Source organism: Myotis davidii, unplaced genomic scaffold, assembly GCF_000327345.1.
Source record: "Myotis davidii unplaced genomic scaffold, ASM32734v1 scaffold925, whole genome shotgun sequence".
Lineage (NCBI taxonomy): Eukaryota > Metazoa > Chordata > Mammalia > Chiroptera > Vespertilionidae > Myotis > Myotis davidii.
Window position 1 is genome coordinate 160,761 of NW_006296531.1, and position 21,545 is coordinate 182,305.

General features: G+C 38.7%; 1 protein-coding gene across 5 annotated transcripts in view; it reads right to left on the reverse strand.

Annotated features, from left to right (window-relative positions):
* Nucleotides 1-21,545, reverse strand: part of RABEP1 (rabaptin, RAB GTPase binding effector protein 1) — a 102,185-nt gene that overhangs the window by 60,044 nt on the left and 20,596 nt on the right. For 2 of the 5 annotated variants that reach the window (XM_015569220.1, XM_015569218.1), the window contains exons 3-5: nt 13,450-13,578; nt 4,601-4,681; nt 3,113-3,316 (exon numbers count right to left, since the gene is read on the reverse strand). In XM_015569220.1, coding sequence (XP_015424706.1) covers nt 3,113-3,316; nt 4,601-4,681; nt 13,450-13,578 — 414 coding nt within the window. Of the gene's footprint in view, nt 1-3,112; nt 3,317-4,600; nt 4,682-7,594; nt 7,661-9,163; nt 9,298-13,449; nt 13,579-21,545 lie in introns of those variants that run through there. The other 3 variants (XM_015569222.1, XM_015569221.1, XM_015569219.1) reach the window with 3 other exon arrangements.

Below are 21,545 nucleotides of genomic sequence, written 5' to 3' on the forward strand. Positions count from 1 at the left end.
ACCATCATCCCTGTTGGGAAAGAGAGGGGAGAGGATGGCCTTCACTTTGAGGTCTGTTTTGTCAGATATTAGTATTGGGGTACTCCAGCTTTTTTTTTTTGCTTTTTTTTTTTCATTTCCATTTGCCTGAAACATTTTTTTTTTCATATCTTCACTCTCAGTCTGTGTGAATCCTTTGTTCTGAGGTGGATCTCTTACAGACAGCAATATATGGTTCATGTTTTCTTATCCATCCAGCTACCCTATGTCTTTTGATTGGAGCATTTAATCCATTTATGTTTAATGTTATTATTGATAAGTACTTGTTTGTTGTCATTTTTATTCTTAATGTTTGTGTTTCTTCTTGCCTGTTTCTTATTTTTACAGCAGTCCCTTTAGCATTTCTTGCATTGCTGACTTGGTGGTAATAAACTCTCTTAGCCCCTTTTTTGTCTGTGAAGCTCCTGTTTCCACCTTCTATTTTGAATGATAGCCTTGGTGGGTATAGTAATCTTGGGTTCAGGCCCTTGCTTTGGATCACTTTGTATATTTCATTCCATTCCCTTCTGGCCTGGAGTGTTTCTGTTGAGAAATCAGTTGATATTCTAATAGGAGATCCCTTATAGGTAACTTTCTCTCTCTGGAAGCCTTTAAGATTCTTACTTTGTCGTTGATGTTTGCCAATTTAATTATGTTGTCTCTTGGTGTTGGTCTTTTGGGGTTCATCTTGTTTGGGACTCTGTGTGCTTCTTGGACTTGCGTAGTTTTTTTCTTGCCAATATCAGGGAAGTTTTCTGTCATTATTTCTTCAAACAGGTTTTCTATTCCTTGCTTCTCTTCCTCTCCTTCTAGTATCCCAATTACGCGAACGTTGTTTCGTTTTGTGTTGTCCCAGAGCTCCCTTAGGCTCTCCTCTTGCTTTTTAAATTTTCTTTCCAGTTGCTGCTGTGTTTGTGTGTTTTTTCCTACCTTGTCTTCTAATTCGCTGATGTGGTCCTCAGACTCTTCTAGTTTACTGTTTAAGCCTTCCACTGTGTTCTTTATTGCAGTTATGTCATTCTTCATTTCCTATTGGTTCCTTTCCATGTTGGTGACATTCTCATTCAGCTCCTTATAATTCTCATTGAGTTGTGTGTACTTGTCATTGAGTTGTGTGTATTTGTCATTGAGTTGTGTGTATTTGTCATCCAGCTGTTTGAGCATCCTTATAACCGTTACTCTGAATTCTTTCTCTGATATGTTACTAGCCTCAATTTCATTTAATCCTCTTTCTAGAGATTCTTTTTTCTTTCCTTTGGGGTTTGCTTTTTTCTCTTCCCATGTTTTGTTGTAATGTTTTAATTGGAAATCCGTTTACTTTGCTACTCAGGTTCTTTTGGGGATGGTGCTACTGGTGTGATCTCTCAAGTCTCCTGGGCTTGGTAATCTAGCGTAGCTCCCTACTCGAGCTATTTGGGTTTTCTTAATGTAGGCTTGCAAGCTGGAAAGGCGCAACTGTGGTGTCTAGAAGTCAGCAACTGTGGGAGGGGGGGGTCTCAATTTTTGCTGTCTTGAGCCCTTGGTTGAAATCGTGCATGCCCAGCAGGGATTCACAGTGGTACCCAGGAACCATCTGTTGGGGTGGTGGGGCTTAGGAGGCCTGTGCTCTGGAAAGGCGTGAATGTGGTGTCCAGAGTTCTGCAGTTTTGGGGTGGGCCAACTCAGCTTTTGTTGCTGCCTCCGTGGTTGGATACACACATCCTCCGTGGTGGCTCACAGGGGCATTTGCCAGCAGGGTGTACTGACACACTCTGAAGGGCCCTGGCACTGAAGCCACGGGATTGCAGTGTCTGTGGGAAGGTATCCCAGAAGAGGGAATTCAGCATTTCTACAGGCCAGCAGTGCACCCGTCTGTATAAGTGCATGCCCAGCAGGGGCTCACAGCAGCGCCCAAGGGCTGCCTGTGGAGGGGTGGGCTTGGGAGGCCTGCATGCTGGTAAAGCGTGTGCCTGTAGTGTACAGAGTTCTGCAGCTGTGGGGTGGGAAGACTCAGTTTTTGCTGCTGCACCTGTGGTAGATAGGTGCATGCTCCCAGTGGCGGCTCACAGGGGCACCCGTGGTGCCTTTGCCAACGCGGCAGCGCACTGAAGCACTCTGAAAGGCCCTGGCACTAAAGCCGCATAATCAAGGTGTCTGTGGGCAGGTGTCCAGGATGAGTGAATTCAGAATTTCTACTGCCGGGGGAGTGCATCCCTGTTTGTCTAAGATCACACCGAGCCAGGGCTCACAGCAGCTTCCCAGAGTGCTCTATGGATAGATGGGTTCAGGGTGCCTGCTCCTTGGAAATGCGGGAGGGGGGAAGTTGCACTTACTGCTGTGGGAGAGGTGCACCTTTGGAGGTGGAGGTCCCAGGGTCCACGGGTCTGTGGGAGGGGCAGCATGGTTTTGGCTGGAGTGACTGCCAGGTTGCGGGCAGCGTGCAAGGCCTGTCTGGGTGGTGGTGCTGTTGAGTTCCTAGAAGAGGCCACTCTCCCCTTCAAGATGGCATGGGCTCCATCTGCCCGTAGCGGTGGTAGTATCTTCCTGTCCAAGAGAGCCTGGTCTGCCAGCCCCTGCTGCTCCTGCCAGATTTAAATCCCCCGCTCACTCGCGCATATACACCACACACATCCACACACTCTCCTTTCATCCCCTTACTCGCTCACATCCTCTCCCTCACCTCTGTCCTGCCAGCCACCATCTTTTTCTCTCTCGCTTCTTGCCTGACTCTTATGCTGGTATGGCTCAGTTTGTTGAAGTATCATCTCATGCACCGAAGAGTCACAGGTTTGGTTTCCAGTTAGGACACACACCCAAGTTGCAGGTTCAATCCCCAGTCAGGCCATGTACGGAATCAATGTTTCTCCCTCACATCGATGTTTCTCTCTGTCTCTCCCTTCCTCTCTATAATCAACTTATCTTTGGGTAAAATAATATATATGTACATAGATCATAGAGCCATATGCATATCATTGGCTTTTCTTTCATTTTGAAAATAACAGTACATCTTGAAGATAGTAAATCATATAGCTACAAATGAAACTCTGAAAATGTTCTCAAGCATCAGAATCAGGTATCTTAGAAAAACATAAAACAGATCAACCACTGTCTTTACCTTTCATAACAGCCTGAAGTGAAGCAACTTCTTCTCTCCACTGTCTTTTTACTTCATCTATAGCTTCTTGTTTGGTATTCTCAGAGACTGTGGCAATGGCCTTGATATTCTCCATCTCTGCTTGGGCTTCCCACAGCTGTGTTCGAAGGTGTCCCAAATCATCTTGTGCAGCTTGTAATACTGCATTTTGTCTCTTCAAATCCTCTGGAAAAAAAGTAAAACACTTTCCATTATGGAGGGGCTCACTTTTACCAGACTGGCACTGCAATGAAGAAACAAAGCATTTAAATTTATAATGTTAACATCGTAATGAATAAGTTAAGCATTAAATTGAAAGATGAAATTGAAAGTTAGGAAACAAAATCATTTTATAAAGATTTAAGGTATGCTGAATATCAAAAATCAATTATTAACTATGTAACCAGATAAAGATTCAGGCCATAGTTATAGAGCTAAATGATCTTACTTAATTTCTATGGCCTCCATTCCACACCTTACAAACTCCCACCTCAGAAGGTTGTTTTAATGATAAAACAATTTATTGAAAATGCTTACTAGTACAGTACCTTGCACAAGTAGACATTCAAGAAATGGTTCATAAAAGAAAGCATGGCAGTTACTAGATCCAAGTTTTTAAAGTTATAATTTATTTATCAGCACTCCCTTACCATTTATCTATTTAAAACCCTAATATGTAAATACACTGAATGGCAGAACAACCAAACAACCACCAGGGGACGCACACGGAAGATGACGGGCATCGGCTGCAGGCGGCAGAGTGTGGAACATGGCAGGTGGCAGCCGTGGCGGGATGGTGGAGGAGAGCAGGGGCGCCCGACCAAGGCGGGGCGCGCTTGTGGTGGTTACTGAAAATTCTTTGCTCCCGTGCATTGCAGTTCCGCCTGGAGCTCGCACCTGCTGCTGGCGCTGGCCCCGCTCACACCCGCTGCCAGCCCTGATCGCTTGGCGCCAGTCCCAATCACTTTGCACCGTTAGAGGGTACAAGCGGCGACTGCTGGCCCCAATCACCCCTGAGGGATTCTCCACCTCCCCCTGCTCCTGAGGGGTGACCTGGGCAGCAGCTGCCACTTGCACCCACTGCCAGCGCCAGCCCTGCTTGCACTCGCTGATGGCGCTGGCCCCAATCATTCCACACCATCAGTGGGTGCGAGAGAGGCTGGCGCCATCATTGTGTGGGAGGAGCAGGGCTGCTGACAAACGGAACCAGGGCCACAGCGGGAGGGGCTAGGTGGGGGCGCGGAGATGGGCCAAGACCCGCCCCTGTGCCCACCGCATCCTCGTAGCCCACAGTTCCTTTCAAGGTGCACGAATTAGTGCACTGGGCCCCTAGTCTCTTAAAATTAAGTTGATCTGATGTGCCTACTACATGATTTAAGCCTCGGTAAGACACGTTTGGCTAAACTGTCTTCCAAAAAAGAGGAACCTACCAACAGTATATAGGGGTGTTTCTTTTTCCCATACCCTTACCAATAACCACTATTTTCCATTTTCTAAAATTCTTGCCAACATCATACGTAGAATATGGTAATAGTTTTAATGTATATTTCCCTATTGAGAGACAGAGGTTGAGAATCTTTTCATACAATTACTAATGACAATATTTCCTCTTTGGTGATATCCTTTACTGTGCTTCTAATAAATTATTTTTCTTCTAATTTCAAAGAGAATTTTATATATATTGGATATTAACTCTGTCTTCTCTTACAAAACTTTCCCCAGCCAACTTCTTTTTCTTATCTACTGAAATCTAAAAGTTATGAGACATTTATGCAAAAAAAGTTCATCTTTTTAAAACCATCAATTTCCTTTACAGAGCACACTAAGCCAAATAACCATAAAGACAATTTGATTTAAGATCTAACTCTACTGCTATCCAGTTGTATGATTTTAAGGGACTCACAAGCCTTTAAGCCAGGATAGGCAACACTATTCTATATAAAGTTATAAGCACTGTACTTGAAAATAAAATAGATATTATCAATTAACGAACTTTTAAAAGTGAAGATAGTCCTTATTATCGAACAATCAGAATTAACAATCTGGTTCGAAATAATGGGGGTTGGGGGAACCTAGTCATGCTAATTTTAAGTAAAGTCATTTAAAAAATCTTTAGTCTCTTAACATCAGTTTCACATCACTTTGTTCCCACTATTAAAATATTTTGAAACACTAGCCAAACACAATTGAATTCAGGGTAGGACTTTTTCATTTGAAGGACCTCCTGTGAAGATTCTGGTAGGTATATTGATAGGTTAATATGTGAGATGGAGCTCACACAACTAGGACGGTGGATGAGAGCACCTAGAGAGAATGAGAAGAGGCCTTAAAGCAGTGGTTCTCAACCTTCCTAATGCCGCGACCCTTTAATACAGTTCCTCATGTTGTGGTGACCCCCAACCATAAAATTTTTGTTGCTACTTCATAACTGTAATTTTGCTACTGTAATGAATCGTAATGTAAATATCTGATATGCAGGATGTATTTTCATTGTTACAAATTGAACATCATTAAAAGCATAGTGATTAATCACAAAAATAATATGTAATTATTTATTGATGTTCCGATGGTCTTAGGCGACCCCTGTGAAAGGGTCATTCGACCCCCAAAGGGTCGCAACCCACAGGTTGAGAACTGCTGTTCTAGGATGAGTTTTTATAAGGATCCCTTTTGGGTGTCTGTTTCCCTAACTACATCCATTTGTAAACCCCCACTTAAATGCTGGTGCTCTTCGGAGTGACATATCTGCTCTAACAATGGGGCACTTAAGTTGGGGAGATGGAGTGACAACATCTGGTCTTCTGGGGTTGCTTCTGCCAGCATGGAACCTCCACCCTACAAACAAGCCAGGGCAATTGTGATTACGCTGCACCCAAAGTAGAGCCTCCGTCCTAGTAGAGCAAGGGCTGATGGAAAAAGGACCTCTACTCAACTGAAACTTTACCTGTCCATCTGGTGGGGGGAGAAGTAGAGGGAGGATGATTCTGGAGCCTTCAACTGTGAACTGGGGAAAGAGATCTGTGTTCCTGCCATCGTCTCCCTGAAATAGTTCCCAACACACCAAGTTGGGAGCAGTGAGAGAGGGAGTGGTTCATGGATCAAATGCCAGTCTGTTTTTACCAAGATTTAGCAGATTTTCCTGAAGAAATGTATCATTTGCTGTATGCTGTAGGACCACTCTAAAGACTTCAAATGGATGTTTTAAAAAATAATTTTCACTGGTTTTCCTGGGAAGTGGGCCTATGGAGCGCCTCACATTACCATGCTAGATATGAAACTCTCAAACTTATGATTTACATATTTCAGTATGTATCTCCAGAAGGACTATGTTATAAAAATACAGATAAAATCTACCACCTTAACCATTTTGGATTTTTTTAGCTAATCCTCACCCAGGGATATTTTCCCATTGCTTTTATATAGAGTGGGAAGGAAGGAGGGAGGGAGCTTCAACCCATGTACCAAGAGGTCACTGGTTCAATTCCCAATCAGGGCACATGCCTGGGTTACAGGCTCGATCCCCAGTAGGGGGTGTGCAGGAGGCAACTGATCAATGATATTTCTCTCTCACCAATGTTTCTATCTCTCCCTCTCCATTCCTCTCTCTCTAAAATCAATAAAATAAAACTAAATAAAATATGCTGAGTCTTCCTTTGAGATGAATATATAGTAGTCAGCCTTAACTGCAGGGGATACATTCTAAGATCCACAGTGGATGCCTGAAACCACAGACAGTACCAAACCCTATACATACTGTTTTGTCCTATACATACTAGTGCATACCTTTTCATTTAAAGGAAGCACTTTATGGCTTCTCTTTGGCATATCTGAATTGCCAGCACCACTATTCTTGCACATTAGGGCCATTATTAAGTCAAATATGGGTTACTTGAACACAAGCATTGTGATAACTTGACAGTTGATAACCAAGATGGCTACTAAGTAAGTAATGGGCAAGTAGCACATAGCATGGATATATTGGGCAAAGGGATGAATCACATCCTGGGAGGGATGGAGCAGTATAGTGCAAAATTTCATCACACCACACAGAAAAGTATACAATTTAAAACATCCATTTTTTATTTCTACAATTTTCTAATATTTCTGGACCACAGTTGACTTCAGGTAACTAAAACTGTGGAAAGTGAAACTGTGGATACAGAAGAACTGTTTTTAAAAAAAGGCACATTTTTGGTTTCTTGGGTATAGCTTCTCATCAGAGATCAAGCTTTTTAAAATTCTATTGCTCAAAGCTATTATATATTTACCTATTATATTGCTTGATCTAGCAACTGCTATAAAGTTAAATGTCTACGTGTACATTTATCAATTTCTCCTTAGTTCTATCACCTTTTGTTTTACATAATGTATCATGGCTATTTTGTTTAAAAGGTGCATAAAAGTTCATAATTATTACATTTTCTTGGAAGACAATTTCTTTCATTGTAAGAACCTTCTATATACCTTCAATGTTTTCTGTCGTTAAGCCCCAATCTTGTTATTATTGCCACATTTGCTTTACTTTCTTCTCTAAAAAAATTAAAAAAGTGAAGCAGGAAATCTTTTGGTTTAGTTTTTTATAGTCAGACTTATCTGTTTCTATGATTAGTATTGTTTCTTATCCTACATATTCACTCTATGTTTACTTTTTAAAAAGTATATATTTTATTGATTTTTTACAGAGAGGAAGGGAGAGTGATACAGAGTTAGAAACATCGACCAGCTGCCTCCTGCATACTCCCCACTGGGGATGTGCCCGCAACCAAGGCACATGCCCTTGACTGGGATTGAACCCGCGACCCTTGAGTCTGCAGGCTGACGCTCTATCCACTGAGCCAAACTGGTTAGGGCATCTATGTTTACTTTTTTTCATGTAAATGTTATCTTTAATAGTTCTTTTGGTGATTCATGTGGATAATAAATGCTCCTAGTTTTTCTATGCCTGAAATACCTATTTTGCTCTTACTCTTGAACAATTCTGCTGCATATAAAATTTCAGATTGACAATTATTTTTTCTCTACACTTTGAAAATCTTATTTCATTGTCTCCCGGTGTCTATTTTGTTTGTGTGGTCTCTCCTGCTAGCAATTGCTTCCTCTCTCTGGTAACTTTCAACATTTTTTTTTCATTCTTGATGATCTACAGTTTAAAATGTGTCAAAGTTTGAATTTACTGTTATTTTCCCTGCTCAGTATTTATGTTGAGGACTCACTTTTTTTCTTAATGCTTGAAAAAAATCTCAGTGATTATCTCCTCAAATATTCTCTACGATTCCCTTAATTCTCTGCTCTGGGAACTTCTTTAAGATGTGTACTTGAAATTCAATTCATCCTCTATTTCAATTGCTCTTCGATATTTCTGTCTCACTGACATAGAGTACTCCTCGAAACTGTTTCTAATTTACTAAAATCTTGTCTACAGTTGAAACCATTTATTTACCTTATTTCAATTTATTTGTGTTAACAAGATTTCTAATGGTTTTTAATATTTAATATCTATTTTTAATATTAAAATACTTTAAAGAATATGCAAGCTTATGGCATCTCAATCACAAATATTTACGTAAACCTAGCTTTTAACTCTTGAAACTCTAATTAGTTAGCATCAGAGCTTTATATAAATTATGAGCATGTACAAAAATCCTTTTGAAACACACTAAAAATTTCACTGTCTTCTGGTGATTAACATGAGCTCTATATCTACTATCTTCCTTCATACTGGGAACTCTATGATCACAACTTGTTTGCTATCTCATGCAATAGGCTCTTACTCATTGCCCAAATCTGAGATTTCCAAAACATAAACACTGCTGCAGTGCCAAAGCTTTGCATTGAAGTTGGTTAACGGGAAAAGCTAAATCAAATACTTTTTTCAAAAGCTAAACACTTTTATCCCAGTTTAATGAAAAAGTAACAAAACTTTCTAAAATATTTATAACACTTCCCGTTGAAGTTGCTGGGAAAATGGGTACTAGGTAGGAACAGAAAGTAACAGGATTCAAAAGGTATTCTCTTCTTAGCCTTCCTCATTACCATTTGCACTTATATTTCAGCTCTTCTCTAAATAAGTGAAAGCACCAAAGCAATAGCTGTTCCTATTGGAAAAAAATACCAGTGTTTGGGGTTACCCAAAAATACCAGTTCTGGGGTTACCTTGACCTGGTTTGCTGAAAGATAAAACAAAGATTGCTGAACACATCAAAACAATAGCTTATACTGTTATCTCCTGTGACAATTATAAAAGGCTAGGTTTACACTTCACAATATCTATACTAATAAATGGATAATATGCTAATTAGACCAGGTGGACCAGACATCTTCCGGTCATCTGATACTCCTTCCAGACAAAGCCACAGTGGCAGGGGCCGAGGAAGAGGCAGTTAGGGGCGATCAGGCAGGCAGGCAGAGGAGTTAGGGCCCATCAGGCCAGCAGGGGAGTGCAGTTAGGGGCGATCAGGCAGGCAGGCAGAGGAGTTAGGGGCCATCAGGCCAGCAGGGGAGGGCAGTTAGGGGCAATCAGGCAGGCAGGCAGAGTGGTTAGGGGCGATCAGGCAGGTGAGCGGTTAGGAGCTAGAGGTCCTGGATTGCGAGAGGGATGTCTGAGGGATCCCAGATTGGAGAGGGTGCAGGCTGGGCTAAAGGACCCCCCCCCGTGCACAATTTTCATGCACCGGGCCTCTAGTATGTAATAATATAAGTTGCTGCTTTAGAAGACATCTTTAAATTTGATTTTTATTCTAATCAAGGCAAATAGCCGAGACAAAAACTAAATCAACATTTACCTTTTACATACTATGCATTTTCTTTAGAAACTAGACCAAAGCTCTCAAAAAGTTTCACATTATTCATTTTGAAATTTTATAAAAAGTTACCTCAACTGTTCTTTATTGGCCAGCTTAAGCTCATTGGAAACTTCAAATAGTAACGATACAATAGTACACATACAGGTTTATTGGGTCTAGGTGTATTCAAAACAACTTTAACACACCAAGCATGTTTTTTGAATGAACACACATTACAAGTGATTTAGATCAGTAAATGATAATGCATTTCAGAAATGAGAGGTTCTTGATCATTTTCATTTCTCCAGAATTTTATAGAAAAGTCAATTTTATAATTACAAAGAAAAAAATAAGAAAAGGGAAATCCTAACACTTTTACTTAGGGATAGAAAAAAAGAGAAAGCAAATAAACAAACTTTGGACAAGGTTAACTTAAATCCAGATCAAGCTACAGAATTACAGGTGTGAGAGGTGAAGGAAAAATAAGATGTCAATAATCAGTATCCTAGTGAATCTGAATTGGTCATCAAGGAAATACTGCCATGACCTTATACATACGTACACATTAAAGGTATTACAGGTTATCCTAACAAGAACATACTATTGCACAGAGTTTAAAGTGGTGTCTCATCAATTCAAGGTTAAAACAAATTTTAAAAGGGAAAGATTAACAAATTCAAATGAACATGAAGAATTGGACAGAATTTATTTCTCGTGACATTTAATATATATTCAATTTAATATATACTCAAACAATGATGATACAGTAGGGCATTGACTTACGAGTTTAATTCGTTCCGAGACCTAGCTCGTTAAGGAGCTCGTTAACTCAAATTACTCTGTCAACTCAAAGCAAAAAATCAGCCGACAGCTGGTATCTCAAAAAACTCGTCAGTCGGGACACTCGTAAGTCAAGGCCCCACTGTACTGTGCAAAATGTATTATCTACCCCAGTAGGCTATACTTCCTGAAAGATAAAAACCCTATCTCATTCATCCCAACCTCCACAGTACCTTACAGATTGCCAGCATGCCTAAACAGGAATACCAGCTTTCCCACCTCCTTGTTAGCCTATGAAGGAACAAAATAAAACAGCAGCAGCCCTCCTGTGAGCCAGGAGAAAAAAAAATTCCCACCCTATACTAGAGTCAGTAAGCATTTCCAAGCCAGGGCTGAATTCTGTGAAGCCTAAGAACAGTGGCTTTCACACTTCTTTCATCACAACTCATAGCAAGAAATATATTTTATATCACAACTCTATCCATACACATATGTACGTAATTAAAACAAAAAATTTTGTGCAACCATACTTAACCTCATCAAATATAATATGCCCACTACCATTTTCTTAACACCTTTCTCCCACTTAACAAAAGAAAGGCTTTTTATCCATCCTAAATTTTACTATGGTTCACTGCCCTGTTGCATAAAAACTCTGTGATACCAAACCAGAGAAACAATTTAAAATACTAACGTCAGTACTAAAAAAGTGAATGACTAATAACTGAGTAACACATCTTTTGGTAGGTCAGGTGACAAACTCTGCTTTCAACAAAACTGAAGGAAGACTTAATTGAGTTGCCAACCAATAAAATAAAAATATTTTTGAAGCTAGAACACTTTGTGATTTAACATATAATTCAGAAAGTTAAATGAATGGAATAATAATTGCTATTTAAAAAAAATACTTCTATTTCTATCTACTTATTTATGAGACCAAAGGTTCTAACCACTTATATCTAAAATAAACAAAAACCCGCATCTTATTTTTTTCTAGAATTAATATTCACCCAGAAGTTAATGACCTAATTTGGAGGGGGATCCAATATATTTCATAAGACCTCTATTTCCAATAATTTTTACAACTTAACCTTTTTTAAATTGTTTTTTGTTTTTGTTTTTTAGTGAAGGAAGAAGGAAAAAAGAGAGAGAAAAAAAACACTGATGTGAGAGAGAACATCAACCAGTTGCCTCGCACCCGCCCTGACCAGGAATTAACCCACAATCTTCAGGTGCACTGGATGATGCTCCAACAAACTAAGTCACACCAGTCAGGGCTAATTTTTACATTTTAATAATTCTTTTTTAAAATATATTTTTATTGATTTCAGAAAGAGAGAGGGAGAGAGAGATAGAAACATCAAATGATGAGGGAGAATCACTGATTGGCTGTCTCCTGCACACCTCCTAACTGATTGAGCCCTAAACCTGGGCATGTGCCGTGACTTTAAGGTTCATAGGTCAATGCTCAACCACTGAGCCACACTGGCTGGTCAATAATTCTTATTTTAAATGTGTAAAATATTTATGGCATGTGTACTTTTAATAACTATTAATAACTCAGTACAGAAGAAATTTACGTACTATTTTTGTTATAGAGAATTCTGATCAAATTTTTCATTTTAATTTAATTTATTGATTTTAGAGAGGGAGGGAGAGAAACGTCGATTTGTTTCTCCACTTATTTATGTATTCACTAGAGGCCTGATGCACAAAATTTGTGCAAGAGTAGGCCTTCCTTTCCCTGGTTGCCAGCACCAGCTTCCCTCTGGCATGAGGAACCCAGGCTTCCCTCACAGAGGGAGCCCCGCCCACCTGCCGCAGCCAGCTAGTTGGTGGCCTGGGCCTCCCTCTGCGGGGTGATCATGGTCGATGGCTGGGTCCCTGACCAATCGCATTGCACCCGCCTTGGCTAGTCTGGCACCAGTGGGTATCATAGCATGGTCCCTGTGTCCTTGGACTAGCAATACTGCAGTCACCTATGAGCTATTAGAAATGCAAATCCTCAGGCCCCACCCCAACATACCATGTACTTAACAAACTCTCTAGGTGATTTTTATCCACATTGATGTTTGAGAGCCACTGGTCTAGAAGGCTGTGAAAAACCTATCCATATTTTCCTAGGTCAGTACCCAAAATGTAAACCCTTCCCCTTATCCTTCAGATTAGGTCCCTCATGATATGCTCTCATGATCTGCTCTCATGTATCTGCCTTTTTAAAAATAACTCACACAATTACTTAATATCTATTTCCTCACTAGAGATCAAGTTCTATGAGTTGAAGAACCACGTGACTCTTGCTCCTTCTGTATACCAAGCACCTGAAATTGCCTGCTTCATAGTAGGTATTAAATAAATATTTATTAATAAATAACTGAACAATTATTGGATAAATTCCATGAACTATCAGTTTTAATATAACATGGCTAAAGCTATTATTAGAATGCCAACAGTCCTGGTTGGTCTGGGGATATCTCTCAAGTGTTCAGAGCTCCAAAAGTCCTGTGTCCCAGAGCTATATAGTCCACTGTATTAAATATCATCATTAAGGTTAAAAGACAAGGAAAAATCTAAATAATGCATTTTTCACCTTGTTTTTCAATTCCATTCTTAATCCTTACCTCTAAATAGAGTTTTATTATACAATATAAGTACAAATAAAATCAAGGTTTATTCAGTGACAACACTGTATTATCAAGAAACCTGACATTTTAAAGCAGTCTTAGTATGAGGTTAGGGTTAGACTTATAAACTTACCCTCTTTAGCCAAATATAACTCTTTAAATTTTGCTCTTTTTTGATTAAATTCTTGTTCAAGCTGCTGCTGTGCACGTAAAAATTCTGCATTAATTTTTTCCAATTCTGCTACCCGTTGCTGAAGAGAAACTGGAAAAAAAATATACTAGTTAACATGTAAAAACTTTCATTTTTAAAAATTGTTACAAGAATAAATTAGTATTATAACTGGACATTTCTATAATGAAACAAGTAGTCGAGCTTCTTCCAAAGATCCAATCTCCGAAGTCCTAATTTTAAAAATAATAAGAAACTTTTATTAGACTTAATATGCACACTGTGAATAAATCATGTAAAGTGAAACAGCCTATATATGGAAAATCACATATGGCAAATTTCCCAACACAGTCCCTTTGTATAACTGACAGAATGTCAGTCCATTCTGGAATTGTTAAATATTAAATATTAAATAATTTGGGCTAGGAGCATTTGAGATCTTGCTCCCCAGCATGTGTTATCAGTTTGGCTCCAATAACCTCTCATAAAAATAAAAAATAAATAAACTGGGGCTATTTATCCCACAAACGAACCCACTACCAATCTTGCTAGCTCCTGCTTCTTTCAAGTGTTTCAAGCAAAACCTATCAGGTTCCCTGACTAGGATAGCCATACCAGCCTGAACCATTCTTCCAATTTCAAGATGATTCATTACGATTATACTGAAATCATAATAAAAAATTCTTTCACATAGAAAGGATACAGAACTGTACATTGTGTATGAACTCTCAATTGCTGGGAGAGTATCTGGTATTTAGATTAATGTTGACTGTGATATGGCGGGGATTGAGACACATTTTTACTTTAGGGGCTTTACAATTTGGCCACAACTGATCAAATTCCTATCCTGACCAAACCCAGAGGCTCTTCTGGTTCAAGGAAGAGATGGGAAATTCAAGAGTCCAATTCTTGACCTCCTCCTCTGCCCAAACAGCAACCCAGCCACAAAGCTATGACCCTAATCTCTCCAGGGGATACCTATCAGTACTAACCCCACTGCCTAATTACCTAGACCAGCAGAGATCCCAGTTCCCTACTACACGCCACCTTAGATAATGATTTGCCTATAATTTTAACCATGATCTGAGATTCTGAAGGTCCTCCCTCCCTCAATTCATTATTAATTTAATTGAGAGCTAATGTTATAGTACATAGAAAAAAACTGAAAATGCATTAATGATTTATCTATTAGTATTAGGATGTCTAATTAACTTCTTCCATGTGTTTTTCAAAGTTCTCTACAACTCCTTTGATCATAAATAATGAACTAAAACTAGTATTTTTCACTCGCATGACATCTTCAGACTAGGCTCACTACAGATCTAATAGTATTGATGATATTCATGGCAGAAAGAGGAAATAACTATGATCTTGAGTTCCTTGTTATTAAAGGTAAGGAGTCATTTTGTGAAGCAAATATTAGGGTCTTTAGGTCCAAGCAAAGAATGGCATCTGGTCAATTGAATGTTTGATAACCTTTGGGGAAATGGAGGAATGGAGAATCCACTGGAATGGGAAAATGTGGTTATCTCATATTAACCAATGGAAATCATAAAGGAAACTTGGTCTCTCTGATATTTATTTCTCTTCTATTTTTATTGTCAAATTCCAATTGTTAAAGTTTTCCACTTAACACTTTAATATTAGTGGTAGCTACTGATTATTGCATGAGTTCGAGAAGGGCTCTAATCCTATTTCTACCAAAATACACACACACAAAATACCCATACCTTTCAACATAATATTTAGGAACTAAGGCTAATGAATCAATTAAAAACTAAAATTCAGCTTTTAAAATTGCAGGCAAGATTAAGGGTATTTTCACTACTCCCAACCCTGTCCTGGCTCTGACCCACAGTTCATATGAAATCCACATCCACAGCTCTGGCTGCCTCTCTCCAGGCTTCAGGACAGTTTTTTTCAGTTCCAAAGCTCATGGATCCCTTTGAGAATAGAGCAAGTAACTCCCTTATTCTCATTTTTTAAAAACTAAAAGCATTTTCATTTACTTCAAGTACTTCTAACAACTTTACGATACAAAAAAGAGCCATAACAACTGCTTTTTACAAGAATGCCTCTATTGCTATATCTAGAAAAATCAATTCACCTTGCATAAGACAGCAGTAAAGTTTACAAACAGGCATATTCTAATGCATTAGCAACCAACTACAAATCAAACTGAAAATAGCTCTGATCACACAAAATGCTGCCTTATTTTTTTAACATGGTAACTAGTAAGCAGTAGCTAATAACTTATGTAAAAAGTACTTACCCTGGCATATACAAAAAATTTGTTAGCTATAACTATTAAACTAGTAATATTTAATGAATAAAGAAAAAAAAGCAGAGTGATCAAGTGAGTTTGTACATAGCCACAAAAGACCAGAAGTCAATTTCCAACCTCATGATTCTGACTCAGTTCCATGCTTCCACTTCCTATTACCATGTATTTTCAAAATATCATGGACAAATTAATCAGTGTTAATGTTAACTAGTTAGTGTTAATATTAAGCTTTCTATAACTTAGCAGCTAAGAGCTGTTAGTGTACCAGTCTTAAACATTCCACACATTCCTTTTTATTGTTACCTCTGAGTAGTATATTGTTACCTTTGAGAGGGAAACTATCTTATGCACTTTTTCCAATGGGAAAAAATGAATGATAAAATGGTAATATATATGTATTTATCAACAGCTGAATTTATAAAAACAAACAGAATAGAAAAAGACTCACAGAGAGCATTTTGACAGTTGCCAGATGGATGGAGGAACAGGGTTAGGAGAAAAAGGTGAAGAGATTAATAAGTACAAATTGGTAGTTACAGAACAGTCATGAGGGTATAAAGTAAAGCATAGGGAATATAGTCAATAATATTATAATAACTATGTACGGTGTCAGATTGAGTACTAGATTTATCAGATTGATCACTTAGTAAGTTATAAAAATGTCTAATCACTGGGTTGTACACCTGAAACTAATATAATATAGTATGTCAACTGTAATTGAAAAAATAAAAATTTAAATTTTTAAAAGTCTGGCCCTAGCCGGTTTGGCTTAATGGATAGAGCATTAGCCTGTGGATGGAAGGGTTCCAGGTTCAATTCTGGTCAAGGGCACATACCTTGGTTGCAGGCTCTTCCCCAGCCGGGGCCCTGGTTGGGGTGTGTGCAGGAGGCAACCCAACCAATTAATATGTTTCTCTCACATCAATATTTCTGTCTGTCTTTTCCTCTCTCTTCCACTCTCTCTGAAAATCAATGGGAAAATATCCTCAGGTGAGGATTAAAAAAAAAGAAGTCTTAATTAAGCAACTACACAGAAAGAAGAGAAGCAATAATATGGTAAATAAATGAAGATTCAGTAACTTTTAGATTACCTCCTTCCCTAATTTTGATAAAAATGGGAAAATATATAATAACTTACAAGTATTTTTAAGCCCAAGTTGAGTCCTACTACTACATTCTTCTAACACTGTACTAAATTTATTGAAACAAACCGTCGGAGAAGAGGGGAAAAGCAGTTTAGGACAAATATTACTACAAGAATCTCTTTGTTTAAAGATGTTCAATATCCAATAAAACACCCATTTCAAGCAACAATAACAAACAGAAAATATAACTCTAGTGGAACAAAAGAATCTGAATAGTTCCTAAAACTCAAAAGTCTTAACTTGTATATCACTGGGTTTTAAAATGATACTTTTAAGTATGATAGTTACACCTACCCATTGGAAAACTATCAAGCCATAAAAATCATATTAACTCCAAAGAATAAGATACAAAAGTATGTGCACCATTAAAAAAACATGAACCATTAAAAAATAACACAGAAAAAAGACAGAAAAGACTATGACAAATTATACTAAGTGGTGGCCTCTTTGAATCCAGGGGTAATTAAAAGAATAAATTACACTGATTGGATTTAGATTAAATGTAATAAAGTGCTTCATTTTTTTAGTAATAATGATTACAATTTTATCTTGCTCCACATCCATCATTCTGCTCATAAAAAGTACACATAATTTACTTCAGTGGTCTTAAAATATTTTAAAATAATAAATAATCATTTTAAAAATTACACTTATATTTTCCTAGGACAAGCAATTTGCTAAAAGATTGATTTTCTTAAAACATAATCTCTTCTGTTTCAGAAGTGGCCTTCCAGCTAGCCTTCTTATGGTGCTCTAAAAACCAGTGGCCAGCTTCTTTTAGGAATTACTAAAAATGATGATGATAATGATTTTTAATGTTTTTATTGATTTCAGAGAGGAAGGGAGAGGGAGAGAAATAGAAACATCAATGATGAGTGAGATTCATTGATCGGCTGCCTCCTGCACGTCCCACACTGGAGATCGAGCCTGCACAACCCGGAATCGAACCATGAACTCCCAGTTCATAGGTCAACGCTCAACCACTGAGCAATGCCAGCTGGGCTAAATGATTATCATTTTGCAGTAAATCTACACACTTCATTGTGAGTTATTTAATCTAATATTTAAATAAATCCATAATTACTTAACATGACTCACAGAAGGGGAGAGGAGAAAATATAGTGGGTGGGGCTGGCAGGAATATCCATCACAGACAAACTGCAATCCGTATGCAGGTAATTGCATTAACATTACCAATCACATTATAATATTAGAACATATAGATGTGGCATTTAGGAATCACTTTTTCTATAACACAAAGATAATCAAATTCTTTAGTACAACAGAAAACTATCATTTTACTTTAATCCCATTTCACTCTATGTACTCCCCAAAACATCTGACTTTAGCAACTTTAAGAAACTGCATCGCCCTGACCGGTTTGGCTCAGTGGATAGAGCGTCGGCCTGTAGACTCAAGGGTCCCAGGTTCGATTCCAGTCAAGAGCATGTACCTTGGTTGCAGGCACATCCTCAGTGGGAGGCATTCAAGAGGCAGCTGATCGATGTTTCTCTCTCATCGATGTTTCTAACTCTCCCTTTCCCCTCCTCTCTGTAAAAAATTAATAAAATATATTTAGAAAAAAAGAAAAAGAAAAGAAACTGCATCATTTCACCTTGTCCATTTACTGAGATACACCAATTCTAAAATAAAATAACATCTGGTTAAGAAATTTACACAGAAAATTTATTAGCCTTCCTTCCGTGAATCAAAATAAAAAGTCTTATTTTGTTTACTTTTTTGTAACTCTCTTAAATCAATCAGATGTCATAATACTTCAGGTAAAAGATAACACTTTTAAGACGGGTTTCAAATAAAAAAACAATTATTTCTTATGTAAAGAGTAGGTATTTATGTTAACTATCTGAAGATATTACAAATCCAGGAAAAATATTAATTGAAAAAACTGGCACCAAATATTAATCCAGGGGGGAAATCCTATCTAATAAAAGGGTAATATGCAAATTAACCGCCACAAAGATGGCGGTGCCCATAGCCACAAGATGGCAGGGCCCAGTCCTCTCAGCCCCACCAGAGTCCCCCAGTCCTGGGGGTTGGGAGGGGGCGGCTGCTGAGAGAAGGCAGCGTGAGCGGCCTAGCAGAATGCTTGCTTCATCGCCACGGCAACGAGGCAAGTGTTCCACCCCGGCCATGGAGGACCTCTGGCCAGGCCAGGCGCAGAACGCTTGCGTTGTTGCAGGCCGGGCTAAGGGACCCCCCTACCCCCCTGCACGAATTTTGTGGACAGTGCCTCTAGTGAGATAATAAAAAGCTATTTAAGAAGATTCTTCAAAAGGGTAAAGATAGAATTGAGAAGAACAATGAAAAGGCCCGATTTGGAGGAGGGGGTAGCAGGGGTAGTAAGGGTGGAGGTAAGAAGAATCGAAGAGCACAGAAATGTTTTCTTATTTTCAACCTCCTTAAAGACATTTATGACAAGCATTTGCAGTGTGGAATTTTCTGAGTCTAATTTTAGTTCTTAGTGCTACCATTACTTGAGTAGGGACAATCACAGGATCATAGTGTTGCAAGGATTTTAGATTATTCTATTCTAGTCCAGTGTATTTCAAACTGAGTTGTTAAACCAATTTAGTGATTAACAATCTGCCTTTTAACAATAATGAAATATAACAGAAAATATGCACAACACCTTTAATATGAGTATGTTATTTCATGAAATTTGTATTTCAGACACAGGTGCCCCCTCCACACACACCCCCACTTTTCGAAAGTTCATCTTATGCTGCTCTGCGTTTATGAAAGGCCTACATTGGTACCACCTATTTTCACTAACCAAGAGAATTTTCGCTTTTAGGAAAAAAGGCAAGAAAAATAGTGTTCATTGTTTATTTTGCAGGTAGCTGTAATAGAGGCACAGTGTGAGTGACACTGCTTTTACTATATGCTATGTTATTTTATGTTTTATATGTTACTTGATATGATTTAGTAGGTTATTTTTTGGGTGTGAGAACATTCAACAAAATTTTATATAAATTAATACTGATAACTGCTTCTTCACTTTATGCCATTTCAGCTTACGAAAGGTTTCACAGGAAATCTCTACTTTCAGATAGCAGGGGAAATCTGTACTCACACATTTATACTGGGTTGCAATGAAAAAAGTGTTTCTTACTGTGAAGAGAGGTCAAAATAGTTTGAAAACCACCAATTACTAACTCTTGCAGGAATCCATTCCTACAATATCGCAGATATATTGGCTTCGACATGAACATAAATCAAATAACTTAGTTCACAGCCTCATGGGGCAGCCAATTCCACTGTTAGAGATTTTAGATTATTCACCCATTCCCTTGGATAACTAGTCAGTTAGAAAAGACTACTTTTAGTAGCACAACCCTAAATGGGCTTCTCTAGATGTCTTAGTTCTGCCCTATAGAATTTGGGGGGAGGAGGTTCTAATATCTGACATCCCACACTGTCCTCTCCTTTCTTCTCCAAAAGAAATCCCTTCTAACCCTCTAATATTTTCCAAATTCTTCATTATCTCAGTTGCTCGCCCAGCATACTACAAGTAGCCAAATTCTACATAAAATAGGACATTCTAATCCTAATACAATACTAACACAGAGTCTAATAGAAACATTATCTGAGGGCTATACTCTTAATATACTGTAAACATGCCCAAGCTCTTTTTGGCCACACCCCCATATTGTCATCGTTAGCCCATAACATTCACATAATCTAACACTTTTTAATTCTTGAACTACAATTAAGCCAAGGTTCTCTTCAACCTATACTTGATGCAATTTTAGCCAAGTTGCGGAGTTTTCTTTTATTTAACCCCTTCCCCAATAATTTTTTTGTTAAAAACGTTTCTTTTTCAGACTAATTTTTTTATTTTGGTTCTATATAGTATTTTTGATGCTGGTTATGAAAACAGTTTGTAATTATTTTTTCTTCCCATTTTTGTGGTTAAGAATAGTATTTCCTCAGAAAGTTTCTAGATGAAATTATTTAGAATGGTACGTATGTAGCTGGTTTTTGAAGGTAAAGTTTTTTAGACGAGTATACTCGTCGACGACTGAAAAAAGAACATTTGTGAAAACGTGTATACACGTTTCTGCCGGGGAAGGGGTTAAACAAAGTTTTAAATTAGAACTAATGATAGAGCCCTTTGGTATATATATCACCTGAGATCTCAGTGGAGACTGACATTGATAATTAGACTAGAGACCCAGTAAAAGAAATTCGTACACAGGTAGGGTCCCCAGGCCTGGACGACTATCAGGGCTGATAGAGGCCTCTGGCTGCTGGCTGGGGCCTTCCTTTGTTCCGCACTGACCCCTGGTGGTCAGCACATAGCAAGCAATTGAACTCCTGGTCTCCTGGTCAAATTCCCGAGGGAACACTACATATTAGCCTTTTATATATATAGACTAGAGGCCCGGTGCACAAAAATTTGTGCACTTGGGGGGGAGGGGGGTCCCTCAGCACGGCCTGTGCCCTCTCGCAGTCTGCGACCCCTTGGGAGATAACAACCTGCTGGCTTAGGCCTGCTCTGGGTGGCAGAGGGCAGGCCCAATCCCTAGGTGCAGCCCCTGGTCGGGCTCAGAGCAGGGCCAATTGGGGAGTTGGGGCACCGCCCCTGTCATGCACAGAGCAGGGAGGAG